At 51.2% G+C, this 20,654-nt stretch overlaps 6 protein-coding genes across 6 annotated transcripts; 4 read left to right on the top strand and 2 right to left on the bottom strand.

Moving 5' to 3' along the window:
• Positions 1 to 7,175: 7,175 nt before the first annotated feature.
• STEHIDRAFT_141816 (rhamnogalacturonase) lies at positions 7,176 to 9,050 on the top strand (the record flags this gene model as incomplete). Its single annotated transcript, XM_007308715.1, has 10 exons — positions 7,176 to 7,364; positions 7,433 to 7,517; positions 7,576 to 7,620; positions 7,681 to 7,792; positions 7,860 to 8,041; positions 8,100 to 8,257; positions 8,315 to 8,509; positions 8,572 to 8,653; positions 8,712 to 8,931; positions 8,987 to 9,050. 10 exons carry the CDS (start codon positions 7,176 to 7,178, stop codon positions 9,048 to 9,050), a joined length of 1,332 nt encoding a protein of 443 aa, XP_007308777.1.
• A 1,958-nt stretch (positions 9,051 to 11,008) lies between these two features.
• Positions 11,009 to 13,291, top strand: STEHIDRAFT_149594 (uncharacterized protein). Its single transcript, XM_007308716.1, has 4 exons — positions 11,009 to 11,354; positions 11,411 to 11,492; positions 11,631 to 12,323; positions 12,734 to 13,291. Exons 3-4 carry the CDS (start codon positions 11,916 to 11,918, stop codon positions 12,743 to 12,745), a joined length of 420 nt encoding a protein of 139 aa, XP_007308778.1. The 5' UTR covers positions 11,009 to 11,354; positions 11,411 to 11,492; positions 11,631 to 11,915; the 3' UTR covers positions 12,746 to 13,291.
• Positions 13,292 to 13,745: 454 nt separating this feature from the next.
• STEHIDRAFT_149595 (uncharacterized protein) lies at positions 13,746 to 14,475 on the top strand. The gene is made up of 3 exons (XM_007308717.1): positions 13,746 to 14,161; positions 14,220 to 14,386; positions 14,458 to 14,475. The coding sequence occupies exons 1-2, from the start codon at positions 14,004 to 14,006 to the stop codon at positions 14,299 to 14,301; spliced, it is 240 nt and encodes a 79-aa protein (XP_007308779.1). The 5' UTR covers positions 13,746 to 14,003; the 3' UTR covers positions 14,302 to 14,386; positions 14,458 to 14,475.
• Positions 14,476 to 14,500: 25 nt separating this feature from the next.
• Positions 14,501 to 15,307, top strand: STEHIDRAFT_149596 (uncharacterized protein). Its single transcript, XM_007308718.1, has 5 exons — positions 14,501 to 14,541; positions 14,597 to 14,745; positions 14,811 to 14,891; positions 14,960 to 15,062; positions 15,128 to 15,307. The coding sequence occupies exons 1-5, from the start codon at positions 14,529 to 14,531 to the stop codon at positions 15,178 to 15,180; spliced, it is 399 nt and encodes a 132-aa protein (XP_007308780.1). The 5' UTR covers positions 14,501 to 14,528; the 3' UTR covers positions 15,181 to 15,307.
• A 562-nt stretch (positions 15,308 to 15,869) lies between these two features.
• STEHIDRAFT_114494 (uncharacterized protein) lies at positions 15,870 to 18,166 on the bottom strand (the record flags this gene model as incomplete). Its single annotated transcript, XM_007308719.1, has 5 exons — positions 15,870 to 16,931; positions 16,991 to 17,171; positions 17,307 to 17,649; positions 17,853 to 17,876; positions 17,938 to 18,166. 5 exons carry the CDS (start codon positions 18,164 to 18,166, stop codon positions 15,870 to 15,872), a joined length of 1,839 nt encoding a protein of 612 aa, XP_007308781.1.
• A 572-nt stretch (positions 18,167 to 18,738) lies between these two features.
• STEHIDRAFT_65570 (uncharacterized protein) lies at positions 18,739 to 19,674 on the bottom strand (the record flags this gene model as incomplete). Its single annotated transcript, XM_007308679.1, has 2 exons — positions 18,739 to 19,353; positions 19,420 to 19,674. Coding segments are annotated over 2 exons (870 nt in total), but the record flags the coding sequence as incomplete, so codon positions are not given.
• Positions 19,675 to 20,654: the final 980 nt, after the last annotated feature.

The following is a 20,654-nucleotide window of genomic DNA, read 5'->3' on the forward strand; positions in this document are numbered from 1 at the left end:
GCGACTCCGACGTCAATCCCTTTCTTCTACACGTCTCTCCTAACCAAAAAACACGTCTCCCCCATCTCGAAACACGCTCCTATCCAACACACTCGTATTTTCACTCACATCGACTCTGCCCGTTTTATCACATCTCACCCCACGTCTCTGTCCATTTTTCCATCTCTGACGCTCATATTTCATCTTCACCACCTTCACACACCTCGAAAACGACACAAACACACTCTATTCCACCAACACGTAAAACACATCCTCGTCACACCCACTCAACCTTATCCACGACGCTCTCTAACATCTCTGCCATATTTTTCATCCCGACACGCTCAAACCGACACTCAACCCTCGCCCCGTCATTTATTTTACGCCTCCGTCAAAATTGACACGAAAATACCCCCAAAAAAATCGATTTTATCGTTATTTTCCCACGGTCATTTCCCTCTGTGCCCCTGTTATGTCGTTTGTAAAGTCTCCTATTCACGCTATAGAACTCAGTGACGCACGTCTGTCTCAATTTCTCAACCCTCAAAATCAATATGTAGCAAGGCAAGCACGTTTGAAGCAGTTCACAAACCGCCACTGTAGGTACAGGTTCGACTTGTCATCCACCGCAATTTGCCGCGCTCTTCTCCTTTCGACTGCCACCTTCGGCACGCACGTCATGATTGTGAGTGGTGGTCGGCATCTCAAATCCCATCTCCCAGAGCTCTGCAGTAATCTTCTCTCTTATACTCTCTGGTAGCTCACTTCGTAATCTGCGTGCTTTCGCTGTGCTTGAACTCTAAGCTTGGACTTTGAGGAGAGCTTGTCGCCATCGATCTTTGACGCATCGTCTGTCTACCGGAGGCTAGGTCTCGGAGCGTACACCTGTGTGGTGCGGAATTGACACGTCGTGTCACCGCTCACATGGCTGTCACTCCATATCGTTTCTTAGGCAACAACACTCTCGTCTTGAGAGCGCGGCTCTGAGATCCGGGCCCCAGCACCCCTCTCCACAATTTAGTCTGATCTCCGTTGATTCTCTGCCGGTTTTCGTCGTGTCGGGCTCAAATAAAAGCCATGCATTCATACTATCCGTGTGCACGACGCTATGGGTCAATCTCATTGGGATCTCATTGAGAACAACAAGGTTCAGTATCGGGGAGTTTCCATTTTCAGTATCCCTTGTTGAAAATCGTCCAGCGTTCGCTGAATAGTGATTCGGTCGTCGTCGCAACGGGCTCCAATTGACGGGGGCGTCCAATACTACCCGTCATAATCAACGTTTGAGCGAAATCCGCGAGCTATTGATGGAGAACGAATGGTTTCAGGTCGGTAGGGTAAGTTCTCAGTACCCAATCGAAAATCGCCTCGCGTCAGCTCAATATCGCTTCGTTTTTCGACGTAATGGGCTCAAAATGATGGGAGGGCCGCGTACTATCGGAGTCAGCTCAACGTTGAAGAGAAACCGCTGAAAATCGATGGAGAACGAGTGGTTCCCACTCGGTAAGTTTCGTCCCTCAACCCTCCTTCAGAACTTTGCTCGCATTTGCTCAATATCGGTCCGATTTTCGATGCAATGGGCTCCAAATGACGGGAGCCTCAATTACTATCGGACAGGACTCAACGTATAGGACAAACGGCTGTGATATGATGGAGATCGAGTGGTTTTGGTTCGGTAAGTTTCGTCCCTCAACTCTCCTTCGAATATTTGCTCGCATTCGCTCAATACCGGCTCGATTTCCATCGTTGTCGGCTCTATCTAACGGGATGCTTTGTTAAAACTCCGCACCATCCAGGTTTGAAGCAAAACGGCCGGGGAATGGTCGAGAACGAAGCGTTTTACCTCAGTATGTCATCCCCACCAGCCCTCCCTCCTCCAACATCGTCTCGCGTTTGCTCAGTTCTCGCTCAATCATTGTCTTACAGGGCTCGATGGAACGGCAAGGGTACGAATAGCCTACCGCATCGAAAGTTTGGGGCAAAACTATGGTGCATTGACCAAGTTAGACGAAATTGTAGCCGGTGAGTTACCCCTCAGTTATTTCCCTCATAGAGAATTACTCATAACTTCTTCAATATCGGTCCGAATATCGATGTTGCGGGCTCGAAATGACGGGAGAAATGTGTGCTATCCGCTGCACACTTGGTGCAAAGTCGATTGACGGAGTCATCGTTGAGAACGACGACGATCATTTGGGTAAGTCATCTCTCAATATCTCCCCCTCCAAAATACTGTTGTAACTCATTCACTTTTCGTTCAATTCGCGTCATGTTGAGATAGAACGGATCAAATGTATGTCCGCTCCCATCTCTAGCTTTTGCCTCATCGGAGATGACCCGTTCGTCGTTGATAACGACGGACTTGAAGTCGGGCCTTATCCATGGTGCACCCGTCTTCCAATATTCTCACTTCTGGGCAGTACGGTATCGCCAAAGGCGATGCAACACGTGGTCGTCATTGTTTTGGTTATAGAACATGATTAAGGCCCTCTAGTAGCCGGGCCGTGCAAGTGCGCGCTGCAGCAGTTCTCCTGTGCACTGCACCGCCAATGGCGATGCTACACCTGGAAGTGGTGTTTCCGGTCGTGGAGCTTCAAAATTTCAGGCTAGATACTGAGCATTTGGAGGGCCACCTTGTATATTCGTCGTGTGCTGCGTCGTGTCGCCATAGGCGATGTTCTAAGCTAGTCATTGCTCACGGTACGAAGCCCGCTATCTGATCTTTGTGTCACACAGACCCGCCAAAAGCAATGTGACGCTAGCTGTAGTAGTGCATGGCACGTCAAAATGTCTCCGGGCACTCAGCGACAAGCCGTGCGGACCTGTGGTACGATGCCGTGCCCCGTGGCGATGTATCGCCAGAGGCGACATTCGGCCATAAGATCTGGGCAGTCAGTACCACAGCACCACTTCCAGCTGTAATATCATCCGTTCTTGGTCTACTGAAGGTACATTCTGTTCACAGTGAGCTCTAACAACACACCTGAATATGCTCTACTACCTTCAGAATCTTGTTTGATGCGAAACGGTCCACTCGCCGTCGAGATCGATGATCCGAACTTGGTCAGTACCCCCTCACCAATCGTAACATTGCTTGTTCTCAGCCAAATGACGGTGCGTTCGTGAGGTAGCGGGCTCAATCGACGCGCATAGTCATACTACATATGCCCTTGTATCTGGTTTCATGTGAAACAGTCCGCTTGCCGTCGAGAACGACAATCTCAACTTGGTGAGTACTCCTCACCAATCGTAAAATCACTCATTCTCAGTCAAATGACCGTGCGTTTATGAGGTAGTGGGCTCGATCGATGCGTACACGTATGGTACATATGACCTGGCACTTGGTTTGATGCAAAACGGTCCACTCCCCATCGAGAACGACGATCTGAATATGGTGAGTGCCCCCCAACAACTGTAAAAACACTCGTGCTAAGTCAAATGACCGTGCGTTCTCGATGTAGTTGGCTCTTTAGACGTAGGTCAATGTCTTCCGTTGCCTCCTGCATTTTATTTCATGGTAATCGGCCCATTCGTAGTCGAGAACGACCAGTTTGACCCGGCAACATCACGCTAACTTGAGTGCTCCCTTCTGCTCAGTGCGCGTAGCTGACCTGATGTGTGAATATGTAGGCAAGCGGTGCCGTGTCATATTGCCATAGGCGATGCACCCAGACATAGCTGCGCGGAAGGCTGCAGGGCTGTGTTGTGTCGCCAAAGGCGATACACTGGCGAACGGGTGCTGCAGCCGGCCTGGCAGCTGTGTGCTGCAGTATCGCCCGTGGCGATACGATACAGCGTGGCAGGTCTCCTGGCAGTTGTGTAGCTGTGCATCGCCTATGGCGACACTACACAGTGTCGCAGCCTTCCTGCGACCCGTGTGGTATTGCAACAGGCGATACCTCAGTGCATAGTGGCCAGGAAGGATGTAGCGCTGTGCCGTGTCGCCACAGGCAACACGCTGGTGCACAGCTGGAGGGAAGGCTGCGACGCCATGCCATATCGCCACAGGCGATACAGCGCACAGCTGGCAGGAAAGCTGCCGTGCCGTGCAACTGTCCAGTTACCATCGAGAATCACGATCTCAACTTGGTGAGTACCCCTCACCTATCGTAAAATCACTCGTTCCCCGTCAAATGATCATGTGTTTGCGAGGTAGCGGGGTCGATTGACGCGCACTGGCGTCCCACATATGCCCCTTTACTTGGTTCCTTGGGACATGGTTCACTCGCTGTCGAGAACGACGATCCGAGCCTGATGAGTACCCCCCATCAACCATAAAATTACTCGTTCTCAGCCAAATGATCATGCATTCGCGAGGTAATGGACTCAAACGATGCATACAGGCATCGTACATATGGTATGGTACTTGGTTTGACGTGAAACGGTCCACTCACCATCGAGAACAATGACCTGAACCTGGTGAGTACCCCCCATGAACTGTAAAATCACTCGTTCTCAGTCAAACAACCGTGAATTCTCGAAGTCACGGGCTCTTTTGATATATGTCAATGGCTTCCATTGCCTCCAGCATTTTATTTCATGATAGCTGGCCGAAAGGCTGCGGGGCTGCATTGTGTCGCCACAGGCGACACATTGGCGCACGGGTGCTGCAGCCTGCCTAGCAGCTGTGTGCTGTAGTATCGCCCGTGGCGATATGACACAGCGTGGGTCTCCTGGACACTGTGCAGTGGTGTATCGCCTATGGCGACACTACTCAGCGTCGCAGCGTTCCAGCGACCCATGTGGTATTGCCACAGACGATACCCCAGCGCACAATTGCCAGGAAGGATACAGTGCTGTGCTACGTCGCCACAGGCAATACGTTGATGCACAGCTGGACGGATGGCTGCGACACCATATCGCCACAGGCGATACAGCACACGGCTGGTGGGAGGGCTGCGATGCCGTGCCGTGTCGTGTTGCCACAGGCGATATGCCAGCGCGGCTTGCCTCCAGCACCGTTCTCGCTCACCCCTGTGCCCTCTGCCTGCCCTACTACTATTCATAACCCTAAGGTAGGGTTGGACCTAGGAAACCTAGGGACCAGTGTTTTCTTCTCATAACCTAACCTAACACTACACAGTGTCACAGCCTTCCTGTGACCCGTGTGGTATTGCCACAGACCATACTTCAATGCATAGTTTCCAGGAACAATGTAGCGCTGTGCCGTGCCGCCAGAGGCAATACGCTGGTGCACAACTGGCGGGATGGCTGCGACACTGCGACACCATATCGCCACAGGCGATACAGCACACGGCTGGTGGGAGGGCTGCGATGCCGTGCCGTGTCATGTTGCCACAGGCCATACGCCAGCGTGGCTTGCCTCCAGCACCGTTCTCGCTCACCCCTGTGCCCTCTGCCTGCCCTACTACTATTCATAACCCTAAGGTAGGGTTGGACCTAGGAAACCTAGGGACCAGTGTTTTCTTCTCATAACCTAACCTAACACTACACAGTGTCACAGCCTTCCTGTGACCCGTGTGGTATTGCCACAGACCATACTTCAATGCATAGTTTCCAGGAACAATGTAGCGCTGTGCCGTGCCGCCAGAGGCAATACGCTGGTGCACAACTGGCGGGATGGCTGCGACACTGCGACACCATATCGCCACAGGCGATACAGCACACGGCTGGTGGGAGGGCTGCGATGCCGTGCCGTGTCATGTTGCCACAGGCCATACGCCAGCGTGGCTTGCCTCCAGCACCGTTCTCGCTCACCCCTGTGCCCTCTGCCTGCCCTACTACTATTCATAACCCTAAGGTAGGGTTGGACCTAGGAAACCTAGGGACCAGTGTTTTCTTCTCATAACCTAACCAAAAACACGTCTCTCCTAACCAAAAACACGTCTCCCACATCTCGAAACACGCTCCTATCCAACACACTCGTATTTTCACTCACATCGACTCTGCCCGTTTTATCACATCTCACCCACGTCTCTGTCCCTTTTTTCATCTCTGACGCTCACATTTCGTCTTCACCACCTTCACACACCTCGCAAACACCACAAACACGCTCTATTCCACCAACACGTAAAACACATCCTCGTCACACCCACTCCACCTTATCCACGACGCTCTCAAACATCTCTGCCATATCTTTCATCCCGTCACGCTCAAACCCACACTCAACCCTCGCCCCGTCATTTATCCTCCGCCTCCCTCAAAATCGACACGAAAATACCCAAAAAAAAGTAGGTCTGCCTCGGAGCCTTGAACATTTTAGCCCCACGACCTCTTTTTTATGACCAAGCATCTCCTGGACACTTGCGGTACACCGCAGCCTGACTTTGTCACATGGGCCATTGCCACACACGCTCGGCCCTCACAGGAATTGGGCTTTCTTCTCTTCTTCTTCAGCCACATGCACACCAGCGGCATCTTTCACAGTCCTCGACCTTCCCTGGTTCATATTGTATGCACGCTATTTTCAGCGTTTCTGACACGGCCCCTCATCACGCCGCCCCTTGTTTATCCAGGTTGCCATGGGTGCAGAGACGCGGGAAAGGTATGTACCCGGACTTTCGACGAGACAGCCGCAGCCTATGTAGCGTTTTCTGATGCAGTTCATGAATTCACAGGGCAAGTCGACCGAAATGCTCAGGCTGAGGTGCGCGATGCAGTCTTCTCCGAATCGGCCCCGTAGCCCGCTGTGGAGGGTTTCCAGTCGGTGCCAGACAGTGACGGATAGTGATTGAATCCTCAGGTACAATCTCCTCGATGGCTTCCACGCACATATTACTCCGTATTTATTGTCTCCATTCTCAAGTCACGCACCTCAGCCTCTAACAGCTAACAGTAATACCGCATTGCTTGTTGGCAGTCTCTGTCTCATAGTCTCGGGACGGCAGCCGCAGACCGTAAAGCATGCAAGCCATCTCCTCATGATATGGTCACACCGACTCTGAAGAGTACTTTGAACCCTCTTCGGCAGAACTCTGGGTATATGCAGAAGGTAACGGGCGCGATACTGCAGGTTGCTGCCACCCCAGGGCGCTGCGGCTCCTCGGGATGCGTCTTCTTTCTGTCCGAAGAACGGCCAAACGCCATGCGCGCAGAGGTTATATCAAACTACTTCCGACCATGGTGATACGTTGGTTCTTCAGGTTCCTCCGATCCACAGGAACAAGCTTGTATAAAGCAGAGTTCCGATATAGGCTTGGCACTGGCACCCCACCCGCCCTCAGATCATATCCGTCATGTTCTCGCTTCGGACGGCCGTAGCTCTCACTGTCTTGGCTTTCACCGGTTTCGTCCATGCACAGTTGACAGGATCGACTGGTCCTACTACGCCGCTCTCTTCTAAAACTGTCACTTGCAGCGTCTTGGACTACGGGGGATCCGTGGGTAGCAGCGACATCGGTCCTGCCATTTTGGAGGCCTTCGAGGTTCGTTTTTTGACTCTTGGATCATGTCATATATGTTTGCTCCCTGACCGATCAGTTGTGTTTCTCAGAATTGCGTGTTGAAAAACTCCGGTGCCGTTCTCTACGTCCCGGCAGGAAATTACAACATGGAAACTTGGGTTACTCTTACCGGAGGTGGGCGTTCATCTATCCTATATTTCTAATCTATAGACTCACGAGCGTCACCTGGTAGGAACGAAATGGGCTTTTAGACTCGATGGCTTGATCACACGTGCATGTACGTCGCCGTCCATTTACACATGATTAAATCCGTCCTTCGGTTGAAGATGGGCCTTAGCAACCACAAGTGGAAACATGTTCGCCATCGAGAACGCCGAAGATTTTGAAATGTACAGCTCTACCTCCGCAGGTGGAATCCAAGGACTGGGTTACCAATGTCGCAATGCCGGGTATGTGGCCTTCATTAAGTCCCATACACGCTGTATGATTTCTGAGAGGATCACTTGCGTCATCTAGCCCCCGACTTCTTCGTATCATCGACTCCACTAACTTTTCTCTTCATGATTTGATCTTCGTCGACTCGCCGGAGTTTCACATCACCATCGACGGAGGTTCTAGCGGAGAGCTCTACAACCTTGCCATCCGAGGGGCTGACATCGGTGGGAGCGATGGTGTTGACATTAGTGGTGACAATCATTGTGAGTCTGAACCATATCGTTCTTGTGTTACGTTTCTGTGTCTCATGAAGCTGAGCAGGGGTCCACGACGTCATGGTCACAAACAGAGACGAATGTGTCACTGTTAAGTCGCCTGCGAGTAACTTCCTCATCGAACAGATTTGGTGCAATCAGTCTGGAGGATGTGCGCTTGGTAGCTTGCCTGTGGACTGCGACATATCTAACATACAATATGTGTACGTTATAAGCAGCTTTTCGCGTCTTTATATCGTTCCTTACGACCCACGTTTCAGACACGTATACACGAACGGATGCAATCAGGCGATGATGATCAAGAGCAACGGGGGCTCTGGCTCTGTCAAGAACGTGCTCTTCGATGATTTCCTCGTTACTGGAGGTAGTGCATATGCTCTGGACGTGAACCAGTACTGGTCGAGCATGTCTACTCTCGATGGTGATGGTGTCGCACTCTCGAACATTACGTTCAAGGTGCGTCGTGGAGCCTCTCGGAACCCATTACATAAGTCTGCACTTACCTCTCGCGTTGGTAGAACTGGGACGGCACAGTTGCTAACGGCGTCAGCCGTCCGCCGGTCCAATTTCTTTGTGCGGATGAGGTTCCCTGCACTGACAGTACGTGCAACATTATCACAGTCGCAAATTCGATGATCTCTGAACGTTCTTCTCTCAGTGACCCTCATAGATGTGTACTTGTGGTCTGATACTGGATCTGCGGTGTACAAGTGTGAATCTGCGTTTGGAACTGGTGCATGCCTTCACTCATCCGTTGCAGCCACCAGCTATGCTGCAACGTCGACCGCATACAATAAGCCCATCAGTATGACTGCAGTCCCCACTCTCGCCGGAGATCTGACGGCCGGCTTTGGGTCGACTGCTTCTATCGCTACGCCGTCAGTCGCCCTCCCTCTTGCTGATATGTTCCAACTGACCGTTGCTCGATTACAGAACGATTCCATCGACATACTACCCTGGTCTAGCCCAGATCACGCCTCTAATGAAGAACCTGTAGTTCAGAGCAGCTGTTTCGAAATCGTTTGCATTCATCATAGTGGTGTCCCGTGTATCCTTGTGTAAAGGTGCTCGAACGTCAAGGGGATATGCTTTTCTGAATAAAACCGACGCTCGCACACTCTTACTTCCTAATGGTCTGATGTGTCCGCTTCGATCGCAATTTGCCACCGCACAATATAGTTCTACTAGTATGGGATTATATCTCTGAGGTTGCATAGCACTTCTTTGCGAAGACGAACACGCTGCTCTTCGAATCTCTGCATTGTTTCATGAAGACACAAATAATACAGGCCGTCACTCAGATTAATGTGTCCTGTCCCTGAGACGAGTAGGCTGTCTGTATGGTAAACCCCGAAGACGAGTTATGAACCCATAAAGTAAATGGAGAATCCAAGGTAAGTATTAGAGCCAAACCAATGTCCTAAAGAAGATAGCATTTGCCAAATGTCCAATCGCGAAGTAATGGGAAGGATCCCAAGAGTGTCGGGGAGTTCAAGAGTAGGTACGTCAGTCCATAATAATTGCAGTATTGATCAAAATATAGCTAGGATTCAGTGTCCATTCAGAAATTCTAAAATCCGAAAGGGATTATGGACGTTGTTGCGCCTTGACCTGTGTGGTCGTGATCCTGTCGTTCATATCGTCCTTATTTGAGGGTATTGCTTTTAGCGCCTGAGCACAATCAGTATAGGACTTCGTCGTCCGTCAAATAGGGCAATCAACGCTGGCGACGCTATATCTCCCTTCTCGTTCTCTTCTTCGACATCTTGATCGCTGGACTGTATGTTCTCGCAGGCTCTATACTATCCACGCCATTGGATAACAACCGAGCTTCCTCTTGTGTTTAATCCTCCCACGTCAAGCTCGGCAACGTCTCAGGTCTTTGAGCACCACACCGAACGCCCCGTATTTTCCGGATAGAAGGATGTTTCTGTCGAAGTTCGGCTATATCGTAAGTATAAATTGTTCATGCGTTCAGCATCTCCTGTTGACTATCCATACAGTATCACAGCGCAAGGAGATCAGAATTCCGCACAGCACATGGTGCGCTCCGGGCCCGCTTCCCTTTCGACCGCTTCATGCGGCAGGTATTTATGATACTCGGACTTTCTGAAACAGTCTCCGAGGTTCGAAGTATTCAGAACTGCGTGCCAGCCACGCACACCAGATGACTCAGCGCAGGGGAAGACACTATCAGAAGATTACTCGAGCTGACGCCGAAGGGCGGCACTTGGTGCCACATCGTCTATCCCTGAGTCCAGCACCTCGAAGATCCCCGCATGATTCGGTTGTCTTTGCACGACGATCCGCTAAACCTGAAACTGACCATGTCCAGCCCATTCAACTTCCTTTCATAGAGCCAGACAGCGACGGAAGATGAGACGAGTCTAGAGTAAGCGGTGCATCTCGCAGCGGAGATACTCATAGCTGGGTACCGCCCCGTCTATGTGGTCCATCAGTGATGCGATCGCACGCCTATGCGTATGGAGTAGAGAATGGGTCGAGGAAAGAGGCCTACGCGTTGAACCGTGAGGTAGACATGATTCAAGCAGAGATCGGCGAAGAAGAATCCACAGTCGCCGGTTCGATGTTGAGCTAAGGTGATGCTTCAGACCATACCATGCACCGTAGAAAGCAGAGAGTATCCAAGTCTCTGAGACAAGAGAGCAACCAATGCCAAGTCCACAAGATCTGAGAAGAGCGCGAAGTCCAGTATCCTTTGCAGGTATAAGGACTCAAACCCAAGTGAGGAAGAGTTCCGTTAGTGTGACCGTCGACTAGTCAGAGTACGGTCATGGTGGTCCACAGTAGAAAAAAGAGAGCAAGTGGCGGGAGCGAACATTGATGATCGAGAGAAGTTTTGTGTGAGATAAGATACGATAAGATCGGCATGCAAGAACAAGTCCATTTCGTTCGCGATCGCCTTCGTATTGCTCGCCAACAACGACGAGCTCTGAATGATCGTTGTACGTAGCACGCTTGCCTTCCGACGCGAACCCTCACCCGGTCATGTACGTCGTCGATCTATCAGCAAAGCCTCGAAATCTGCACCTCCTCCTTCGTCCTCCCACGTGTCGACGCCTTTCAAGCTCTAATGCGTTCATGCGACGTTATACCTCCGGACCATCCACTTCTTCCGCTCCCTGATGACCTTGCGGTGTCAACTGCTCTCGGACATAGAAATACGCAGAGGATGCAACACTTCTTAGAGGGGGAAGATTCTACGGGTCGACAGGAATGGGCAAGCTGGAGGCAAAGGTGGCGCTGGCGAAGGATTTTTTCATTTCGCTCAGAAGGAAAGGTCAGTTGTATCAGAAGGCACGGGTCGTAAGCCTCTGATTGAGAATTCTGCGATAGAGAAGGACTATGAACTCCACATTGCACGAAGCGTGAACGAGGACTGAGGTTCATGGCGTCAGGATGGACGTATCCTCACTCGGTACGTCCTCTTCTGACGTTCATCATTTTCATTATTTCCTTCAGTCGCTCTATCAAATACTGCAAACGTCTACGACTTCCTCTTATCTATATTCACGCCGATATATAGTCCCAAACTTACGTCTGTGCCCACCACCAGCGACCCGTCGACCTCTATTCGCACTTGCCCTTGGTTCTCTCACTACAGCTTTCACCCTCGCCCAACGCTATTCATCCCATCTCGCCTTTTACTCTCGCCTCCACACCTCCTACGGTGCCATTACTCGATGACCCGCTTCCTCCGCCCATCGATCTATCCCGCTCGGAACCCATCTCCATCGTTGTCCCAACGTATCGAGAAGTAGTAGCAGCGTAGCCTCGAGGAGATATTTGAGCAATATACAGTCTGAGCCAAGGGTATCCTTGGGGCTTGCAGTCACGCGCGATGTACGACTCTCTCGCAGATTCTTCATACGACACTGCTAATATCGACAAGACGACCTTCACCTTCACCTGCTCTTCGACATTACTTCCACCAACACCGGCTCCATCCTCCGCTACATCAAGTTCGCTATCTCCGAACACTGCCACTGCCTGGCCGTCCTCACATATTCTTCACCTCTCCCTCCTCCGTTATCCGATTCGAATTCGACTCCGAAGCTCGTGCCTAAACCTCTACAATATCCGAACTGTCAGTTACGCTCGAGAGTATTATCGCCGTCCAAACGAAACTAGCTCGCTCATCAACCTGAAACATCGCCGGTGTTCCTGCAGAGGTCGAACCTGTTCGGTCGATAATCTCCTGGGATGGACGGCATGCATAGAGATTCGGCGAATAGGCCGGGAGGTCACGGTGAGTTTCGGTTCTGCCTCTTTAGTGTACAATTTCTGGCTCTTTGTCCCGATCGTCGGACGTAGCACCTATATGCTCGTGCAAGGAGTCTTCTGCATCGCGTCTGGTCTGTCGTAGATGCAGATCTGGGCCTCTGCCCTCGTCGCAAATTTCAGCGAACGTTGAATACGTACCACCATGCTGCCATGATCGTGTTCTGTGAAAAGGATTCACTCTGGTTATGGACTGATCGACTTGTTTCTCACCTCCTGTCATTCTTCGGCGTGATATCGCTTCGCGTTCAGCAGGTGTGCTGTCTTCTCTTTCGTCCCTATCTATTTGTTTGCCCTATCAATTCCTCCCTTATACTCATTCATCATAGTTTCGTACGCTGACAACTCCTCTCTTTTGATATGGAATTTACTCGCAAGACGACGACATAAAAACCTATATCCGCCCCAGCCGCTTCTCGACTCGACTATCTCCGATTGCCTCCACTTCTGCCATTCGAACTCCGCGACTATGGTCCTCTTGAATGCGCGGACGAACGGACCGTCACTGGGCCGGAGTTTTGGGTCGCAGAGAAACATCGCATGAGTAAAGCATAGAAGCCAAGAGACGCGAGTGCGGGAGCATTGATGTGGAGTGTGCGACGGGCGAGGTAAGACAAGTGAAGATACGAGGTTGGAACCCGTTTGGGTGTTCTGGTCGCGTGCATAAGCTAGATTGATCGGAGTAATGGGAGAGATAGTGATGAGGTGGCATGGGAAGGAGTGACGGGAGGAGGAGACGTTTCGCGGGACCAGGCGAAAAGGACAGGAGTTACAGGGTTGACGGGTTTCATGAGGAAGGCAGAGCAAACAGACGTTGTGTACGAGGATAGCCACGAGGAGAAGAGTAAGACGAAGAGTCAGGCCCATCTGCGGAAAACGACGAGGGTGGCGATCCAACGACGTGACATTGTCGTACCGTCGAGTATACACGGCCTGAGGGGTGTGATGCAGGACGAGAAGGCTGTTGGTGTGCGCGATGGGTGCGTGGAGATATGCGCGTATTGTTATGGTCTGTTCCGGTCCGTCCTCATCTCTATCTCCTCCTTCCCCCACGACTGCCCCGGCATTTGCTCACCGCTAACATCTTAACATTTTCCAGATTTGTACAAATATCGTCCACTTGATCCCTCTCGATTTCATCAGTAGACCTCGGTCAATCCCATCATCCCATCCACCCCCTCCACGTTTCCCTCGACGTCGTTTCATAAAGAAGATCCTAGTGTTCTCGATGAACGCGTATTCGGAACAATCAGTAGAAAATGCATGCTTGGGACTCTGAGTGGTACGACTATGCTTTGGCTACGGTCAAGGGGCGATCGACCGTCAACGCTCGTATTTTTTCTTGGGGAAGTTGGCGCTCGACAAGGCCATGCTTTGAATATGTAGGAATGATTTGAGTCAGCCATAATCATTTCCTACGCCGATATAATGCTTAAGGGGCGGGGGAAGGAGTGCTAGGTGGGTGGCGTAGTGTGGCGCCGCAAGCGAGATTGGGTCGAAGTCGTAGCGGTGCTGCATCGTATCTGGGCCCACGCCAAGTATACCGAGGACAGAGCACCATCACCACCAGAGACCGGATCACCCATAGCTCCTCCAACGATGCGAGTTCCGAGCGAAACCTCCTACGCGAACTCGGCAATACCGCACAATGCATCCATCGCGTACCCCCTTCCGGTGTTCATCAAAAAGCAACGCCACGACCTCCCTGTATACCCTATCCATGAAATCCACATCGCACTCGACAATCATTCGGGAATATCCAGATGACTCGATTGTCCCTAGCAGTGCAGAACCGTCCCCTTCATGGTCAGGAGTTCAAGTATAGAGCTGGCAATTTTAGTTGAACAACAACGCTGTGCTACAGGATTGAACCGCCGTTACTCTCTCTCTCTCGCCCAGTCGGGATTAAGATATTCTCAACTAGGACAGTTCGTCTTCTTCTATGATGTCTCTTCATTCACGCGATACTAAACCTTGGACCCATTGAGACCCGTTGCATCAGCCGTCTCCCATCGGCCTGGGTTTCACTCAGTTAGTGTCCATAATCTCTTGGCAGCGAAGGCGATGCCCAAAATGGGAGGCTTATAAACATGTATCCGAAGCTGGATTAAGATTGCAACAGACTTCCCCTGTACCATTTTCTCTCTTGTAGTCGATACCTTTCAAATTCTCTATGCAGCTCAAAGGTACTTTCCCTCTTCGTTTTTTGTCCCTCTGTCATCAAATAACTAGCTCTTATAGCGCTTCTCACCGCTGCTCTTCTCTCTGCAATGACGGAGTCGATTCAAGCCTCCAGCCTCACCAGGCTTGCGAAGCGTGCGCCGACCTGTGACGAGGGTGTCGGGACTGCCTGCACGGTCGCAGATGCGAACAATTGTTATGCCGGGATCGTAAGTCGTCTCTTCTTCGCTATCTCCTTTAGAACGACGTTCGACTATGAGATTTCGCTCCACAGGCTGTAAGTGACCTCACCGAGGACGAGGACGGTCGCCAGCAGTGCTCCGGGATCATCTCAGACTCCGTCAACGATTGCAGCGTACGTTCCCTACCCTCACCTCTTATTACCATAATATACTGTGCTGATGTCTTTTATCTGGGCGGCAGTGTTCGTGCGACTGCGGCGATGGGTCTTTGTTTGATAGTTTACAAGACTTTGAGGATACCTTTGACGCGATCATCAACACCTGCATCAACGCTGCGGAACCAGGTAGGCCTCTCTGTATGCTGTTTTCTGGAGGGAGAGAGCACTGACGCAGAGCGGGTGTGTAATAGGGTCCAACACGTACGTGGGCGGCTCGAGCACCGTCACTTGTACCGTCACATGAACGTGTTCAACTTCAGAGCCTTAGTTGCTTTGATACAGAGGAACACACCTGCAGTTACTGCGCTCACCATGCTCTTCATGCCTTGTAGTCTGAACGACGACTGTATATTTAACACTGTTTTATGATGTATGAACCCAGATTTACTCTTGTTGTCATTTCCGACGCGGTCGGCTACGATGACGAGTGACCGGCTGGGAGCGCAATAGCTATGTCTGCATTGAGTATCGGCGACGGGAATGAGAGCGACTATGTGCGTACCAAATTGATCCATATTGACCAAGGATTGACGAAGATTATGCAAAGTTGAGTCTTGTTCTAGGGCCTCCTATAAATTGGGTGGGTCTCCGATTCCTATTCGCAAGGCCGACTGCTGTAAAAGCCCGGAGAACTATGAATTCTTCGCGTACTTTACTATGGCTTGAGTGGCAAGATTGGCCCTGCCGAGCTTGTGCGATAGTGTTTAGTATGGTCCCCAACTATATTTCTGTGTTATTCGTCTGAATCAGGCTGTGACCGGTCCATATTCTGCTCGCCCCTCACCGTGTGCTCATGCGTCTATTCCTTACTTTCTGGATTTTTGGTGGTCACGGAAAACGAGAACTGATCATCAACAATTTCGCCGCTCGGTAAGCATTGGGACCACGTCTAGTACGAAATTCCAAGAAGTATAGTAAGGACCCGAAGTACACTTAGATATTTCGTATGGGATCTCCTTCTACCGGTACGAGAGATGTCTGAGAGATAGACTCGGAGTGAAACGGGATACGTTTGTGAGCAACAACGGGCGACCCTGCGCTCTGCTCGAATCTGGTTATCGAGAGGGAGGACATGCGTGAACTCGAGTCCACTCGAATTTGAAGGTCGCGAGGGCCGAGATCGAGTGGAGGAAGTAAAGAACTGATTCTTCCGCTGTTGTCATCATGCGACTCGATGGCGTAAGGGGGATAAGCAGAGGACGGTGTGCTCGGGTCCATTGGTGGAGGTGAATCCGTGAGTGTACGGCGTTCTCGCACCATTGGGGATGCAAGAAGTTGCCGTATGGAGGTGGAAGGAGATAGAAGTTGGGGAGGGAGATCGCGTCCGACACTGGGCGTATTGAGCGTGGATGGGCGTGGTGGATTTCCTCGGTGACGAAAATAAGGATGCTCGTTGTCTGGGAGTGAATCTACGGGTGCAAGCGACAATGGTTCTCTATGAGCGTGCGGTGAAACGGGTTCTGTCATATGTCGCCTTGGTCTATTGTCCTCGGCAAGGAGTAAGCGCGAAGAGCCGGCTGTGTTATGTGGAAGGTCATATGAAAATGATGGGAGAGAATTGATGGGTTGAGGACGCTGGTCAACTCCATCAGCAATTGTCCCGTAAGTTTCGAGAGTCGGTGTAGTCGTGTGAGTTTGTGGAAGGGGAGGATGGCTGCGAGAGTGGCTAAGAGTTTGTTCGTGATCGGTTGGCGAAGGGTGGGAAGATGGATTCACAGTGGCCGACTGTAGGAGCGCAACATCTTCACCGATTCGTGACATGAGAGGTGCGGAAGAAGCGTCAAGGTTCTCTGCACTAGCAGCATGCAAAGCACTCTCCTCATCCGGGGCTAGTCTGTATGGGAGAGGATCGCCAATTCCCGCCACCACGAACCGAAGCTCGTCCCAGCAGCCTTTCGGCAGGTCCGTTATAAACTCTATGATAGTGCGACGACTCTTCCATATGAGGTATATAGTCGAGCCGAGTGGGCCGAGAACAATTCCGAGAGTGACGACCTGACAGAGAAAGCCTGATCATCAGCATGCAACGGCAGAATTTTGTTTGAAGTGCTTACCTGGCCATATGTCAGAATATAAGAACCTTTCGGTCCCGATGCAAGTATCGCACGTTTGATGATACTCCATGACCAGAGGGCATGAAGGGCCAAGGCAAACATATAGAGAATCCATGTATGTGCTTCCGAAATCGTGGTACTGTAGAACTTATAAGCGTGCAGAAATGACAGGCCAAACTCACTGAATAAAACTCACATGTACAGTCCTATCAATTCAAAATAGTAGGACACTCCGGAGCGAGATCTCCTCTCCGCTTGTCGGATACGATGTTGTTGGTGAATGTATCTCCGGTGACGGATGCCGTATGAGACGAACACCGCGAGGCAAGCAAGCAATACTATTTGCCACGGATAGTCCAATGGCGGAGGGAGCCCAACCAGATAACTGAAACTGTTTTCAAGCCATTCCTTGAAGGCAGTATCCCTGCATAGGTAGCTGTCCAGATAGGCTTCGGACGACAACGACTGAATAAGGCTGAGTGAAAGCCACAGAACGGGAAAGGTTATGGACAAGAGCGAGATAATTCGCCTTGAGAGTGTGCCCTTTATTCGGCGAAAGATGAAGTTCGTGCCCCCGGAACAATCGTCGATTGAACGGCTTAGAAGATCGTCGATCGCGCAGATGAGAAGAAGGATGGTGAATGGTGATGCAGTAGCGACTAGAGCGAAACCGACGTCAAATAAAGACAGACTACAGCTCCGATAACTCCACAGGCTGGCTATTATGATGGGGTATTGTTGGAGCAGTAAAGCATATATCTGCGCGGCGTTGTCCTTTTTTGACCACGTTATAAGAAGGGCTACCTCGGCGTTCGGTATTCATAAGTCGTATCCAAACTCGGTCAATAGGATGGCGACTTACGCAAGTACAGACTCGTCACAACGGCTACGAATAATGAACGGATGTCAACGACGGAAGTATGTCAAGAGATGACCGGATAGCTCACTACCAACAGCCACCGCGGTTCCATCTATATCGACATTTCCTGAGATAGGAGTATGCTGGGCCGTCGTGCAATTCCTGTGGGTATCGTTGGCGGGAACGTAGACCGTGTTAGGGGCCGGGCAGACCCAAAAGCCTGACGTGAAATTGGGTGTCTGGACAAGGCTCATCACAGCGTTGTGCGAAGCAGGTGGAGTTCGTGGGGTGTGTTGACAAAGAGCATCCCGGTCCATCTCTTATTAGTCGTAGCATGAAGCGCCGTCACATAGCAAGCGGTGCTTCCAACAGTTATTGATATCACTCCGTCTCCTAGTCATTACCACGCTCGCAGCTACTCACCGCTATAGGAAATGTTGAGTCCCATTCTGAGCACAAAGAGTGCATATATAGCATATGTCTGATGTTGTTCGGGTCGAGGGACAGCAATGATGATATAGACCTTATTTGGGAGACACAGCCTCCCATTTTATTGTCTATTTCCCCAGATGCATGTGGATGAAGCGGTGCGGCGATGATCCCAGTCCGTCAGAACAGCCTGCAGCAGACGCTGCGCTTCAAAAAAGTGCGAGTAACGTCAAGCCGAGTAAGTGGAGTACACATCGCAAAAAGCGAACAATCTGATAGCGAACATCTGACCATACGGAGGAAGAGACAAACAGATAGATAGACCGTAATAGAAGATACTCAGCTCAGAATGTCGGACAAGGCGGGAAATGCAGCGGACACCCTCCACTCCAATTATGTGTCATAGCCGTCTTCGCCGACGCTGCGCACAGAAAAACAGACAAGAATCAGCACCCGACGTTCATACACGCACTGAAACAAAAGTAGAGTTAAGAAACCGCCACTCACCTGCATTCCTGGACCACAAATTCCCCGTGATACTCGTCACCGCCAGATTACAAGCCTTCACCACCTCCGTCCTATCCTCCTTATTCGCCTCAACCCCCATCCTCTTCAGAATATCAATCCCACCAGCCTTCATGATCTCCTTCCTAATGGCCCCGCCGCCGACATCTCCCAAGAAGCTCACTGCTAACGCTAACTCAACATGTACCTCATACTCCTCTCTACCCTTTTCCTCCCCAGCCGTCCTCAGGGCCGCCAGCAACGAATCTACAACTCCCGCTTCGACCAAGGCTTTTCGAGTTCCAGAGCCCCATTCGGCGCACGAGAAACGTTGGATGGCGAAAGCAAAGCCTGCAAGCGGTGGGACGCAGGTACTGGGGAGAACGCGGGGAATTCGAGCGAGACCTGGTGCGCAGTTGGCTTCGAGGAGAATTTTGGACATGTCGGAGGAGTTTGGACGCATGAGGCAGCCGATCGCGCGGGATGTGAAGAGGAGGATCTGGGGATCATCGGAAGTGTTGAGAAGGTCGGCCAAGGGCTCAACACAGCCTGCCTTTGCGAGGGCTTTCGACTATGGCAAGTTTGAAGTACGATTAGAGTTCACGCCTTTAGGGTGGAAAGAAGGTGAAGGCCTCACCAATTTGATCGACCTTGCCATCCTAGCAACCCCATATACCGCCGCGCAGACATCGTCCACGTCATACTTGCCCTCAATACTATAACCCCTCCACACCTTCTTCAAATGTCCCACCATAGCTTCCACTGTCCCGAGCGTAGCCAACATATTCGCCAATTCATCCGTCCACACCAATCCACCCAACAACCATGCTGTATATCGTGAAAGGACCGGACTATCCGATAGTAAAGGCTGCGTCATGAGTAGTGTCGGCAATGATCCAGACGGCAGTAGTTTCGTGTTGGAGAGGGAGGACGCGATATCGGATGTTCGACAAATGCGAGTCAGACACCAGAGTGAGAGTGACGCGAGTGGTGGTGAGGATAAGCAGTGATTGGAGAGAATTTCGATGAACGTCGTAGTCGTGTTCGTGCGATAGATCGTGTTGCAGCTTAACGAATCCACTCTACCGACATAAAATAATCAACATTGACAGTCATGATGATAAGCAAAAATAATAAACGCACGATAGTATCCCCAGCGTGGCCAAAACCGGCTCTAACCCTACCCCATCAGCAGCTCGACTTTTTAACAACTTGATCAATGTATGCACAACACCAGCCGTGATCAGCTTCTGTGCGTCCTTGTCCGACTGCATCGCGTATTGCTGGATCGCGTACAACCTGCTATCAATCACTTCTGCCTGTCGATTGTCCGCTACTTCTGTCTGCAGAGCGCCAGCGAGGAGATTCGGGCTTGGACGACCTGTACGCCCGCGTCCGTATCAGTACAGTTCACGTCGCGATGACGGAAAGACGACAAACGTACCCCGAGCTCCTCCTTCTCCGCTACCTCCCTGACTACTCTGCACGTCCGACATTCCCCCAATCTCACTCCTCGCCACCGAACTCCCACCCATCATAACACTCCCCGCATACCCAGCTCCAGCCGGTACCCCCAACGTCTGTCCTTGTCCCTGCCCCTGCGCCACACCGAACGCCCCGAATCGCTGTTGTTGAGATTGCAACCCGTACGCCGACGTAGGACTCTCACTGCCACCTCCACCCTCCTCCTCGCGTATCGAGCCACTGGTCTGGAACGTCAATGCATGCGGAGGTGCCGAGCCCGGGATAGAGGGCATATACGACGATCTGTTCGGTCCGTAGCTCGAGCTGTATACCGACGAAGTGTCTGAGTGGGGATAGTTGTAGTTGTTGGTCCCGGGATCAGACGACATGCTCATGATGCGAGGATTC

The sequence above is a fragment of the Stereum hirsutum genome (assembly GCF_000264905.1).
Source record: "Stereum hirsutum FP-91666 SS1 unplaced genomic scaffold STEHIscaffold_16, whole genome shotgun sequence".
Classification (NCBI taxonomy): Eukaryota; Fungi; Basidiomycota; class Agaricomycetes; order Russulales; family Stereaceae; genus Stereum; species Stereum hirsutum.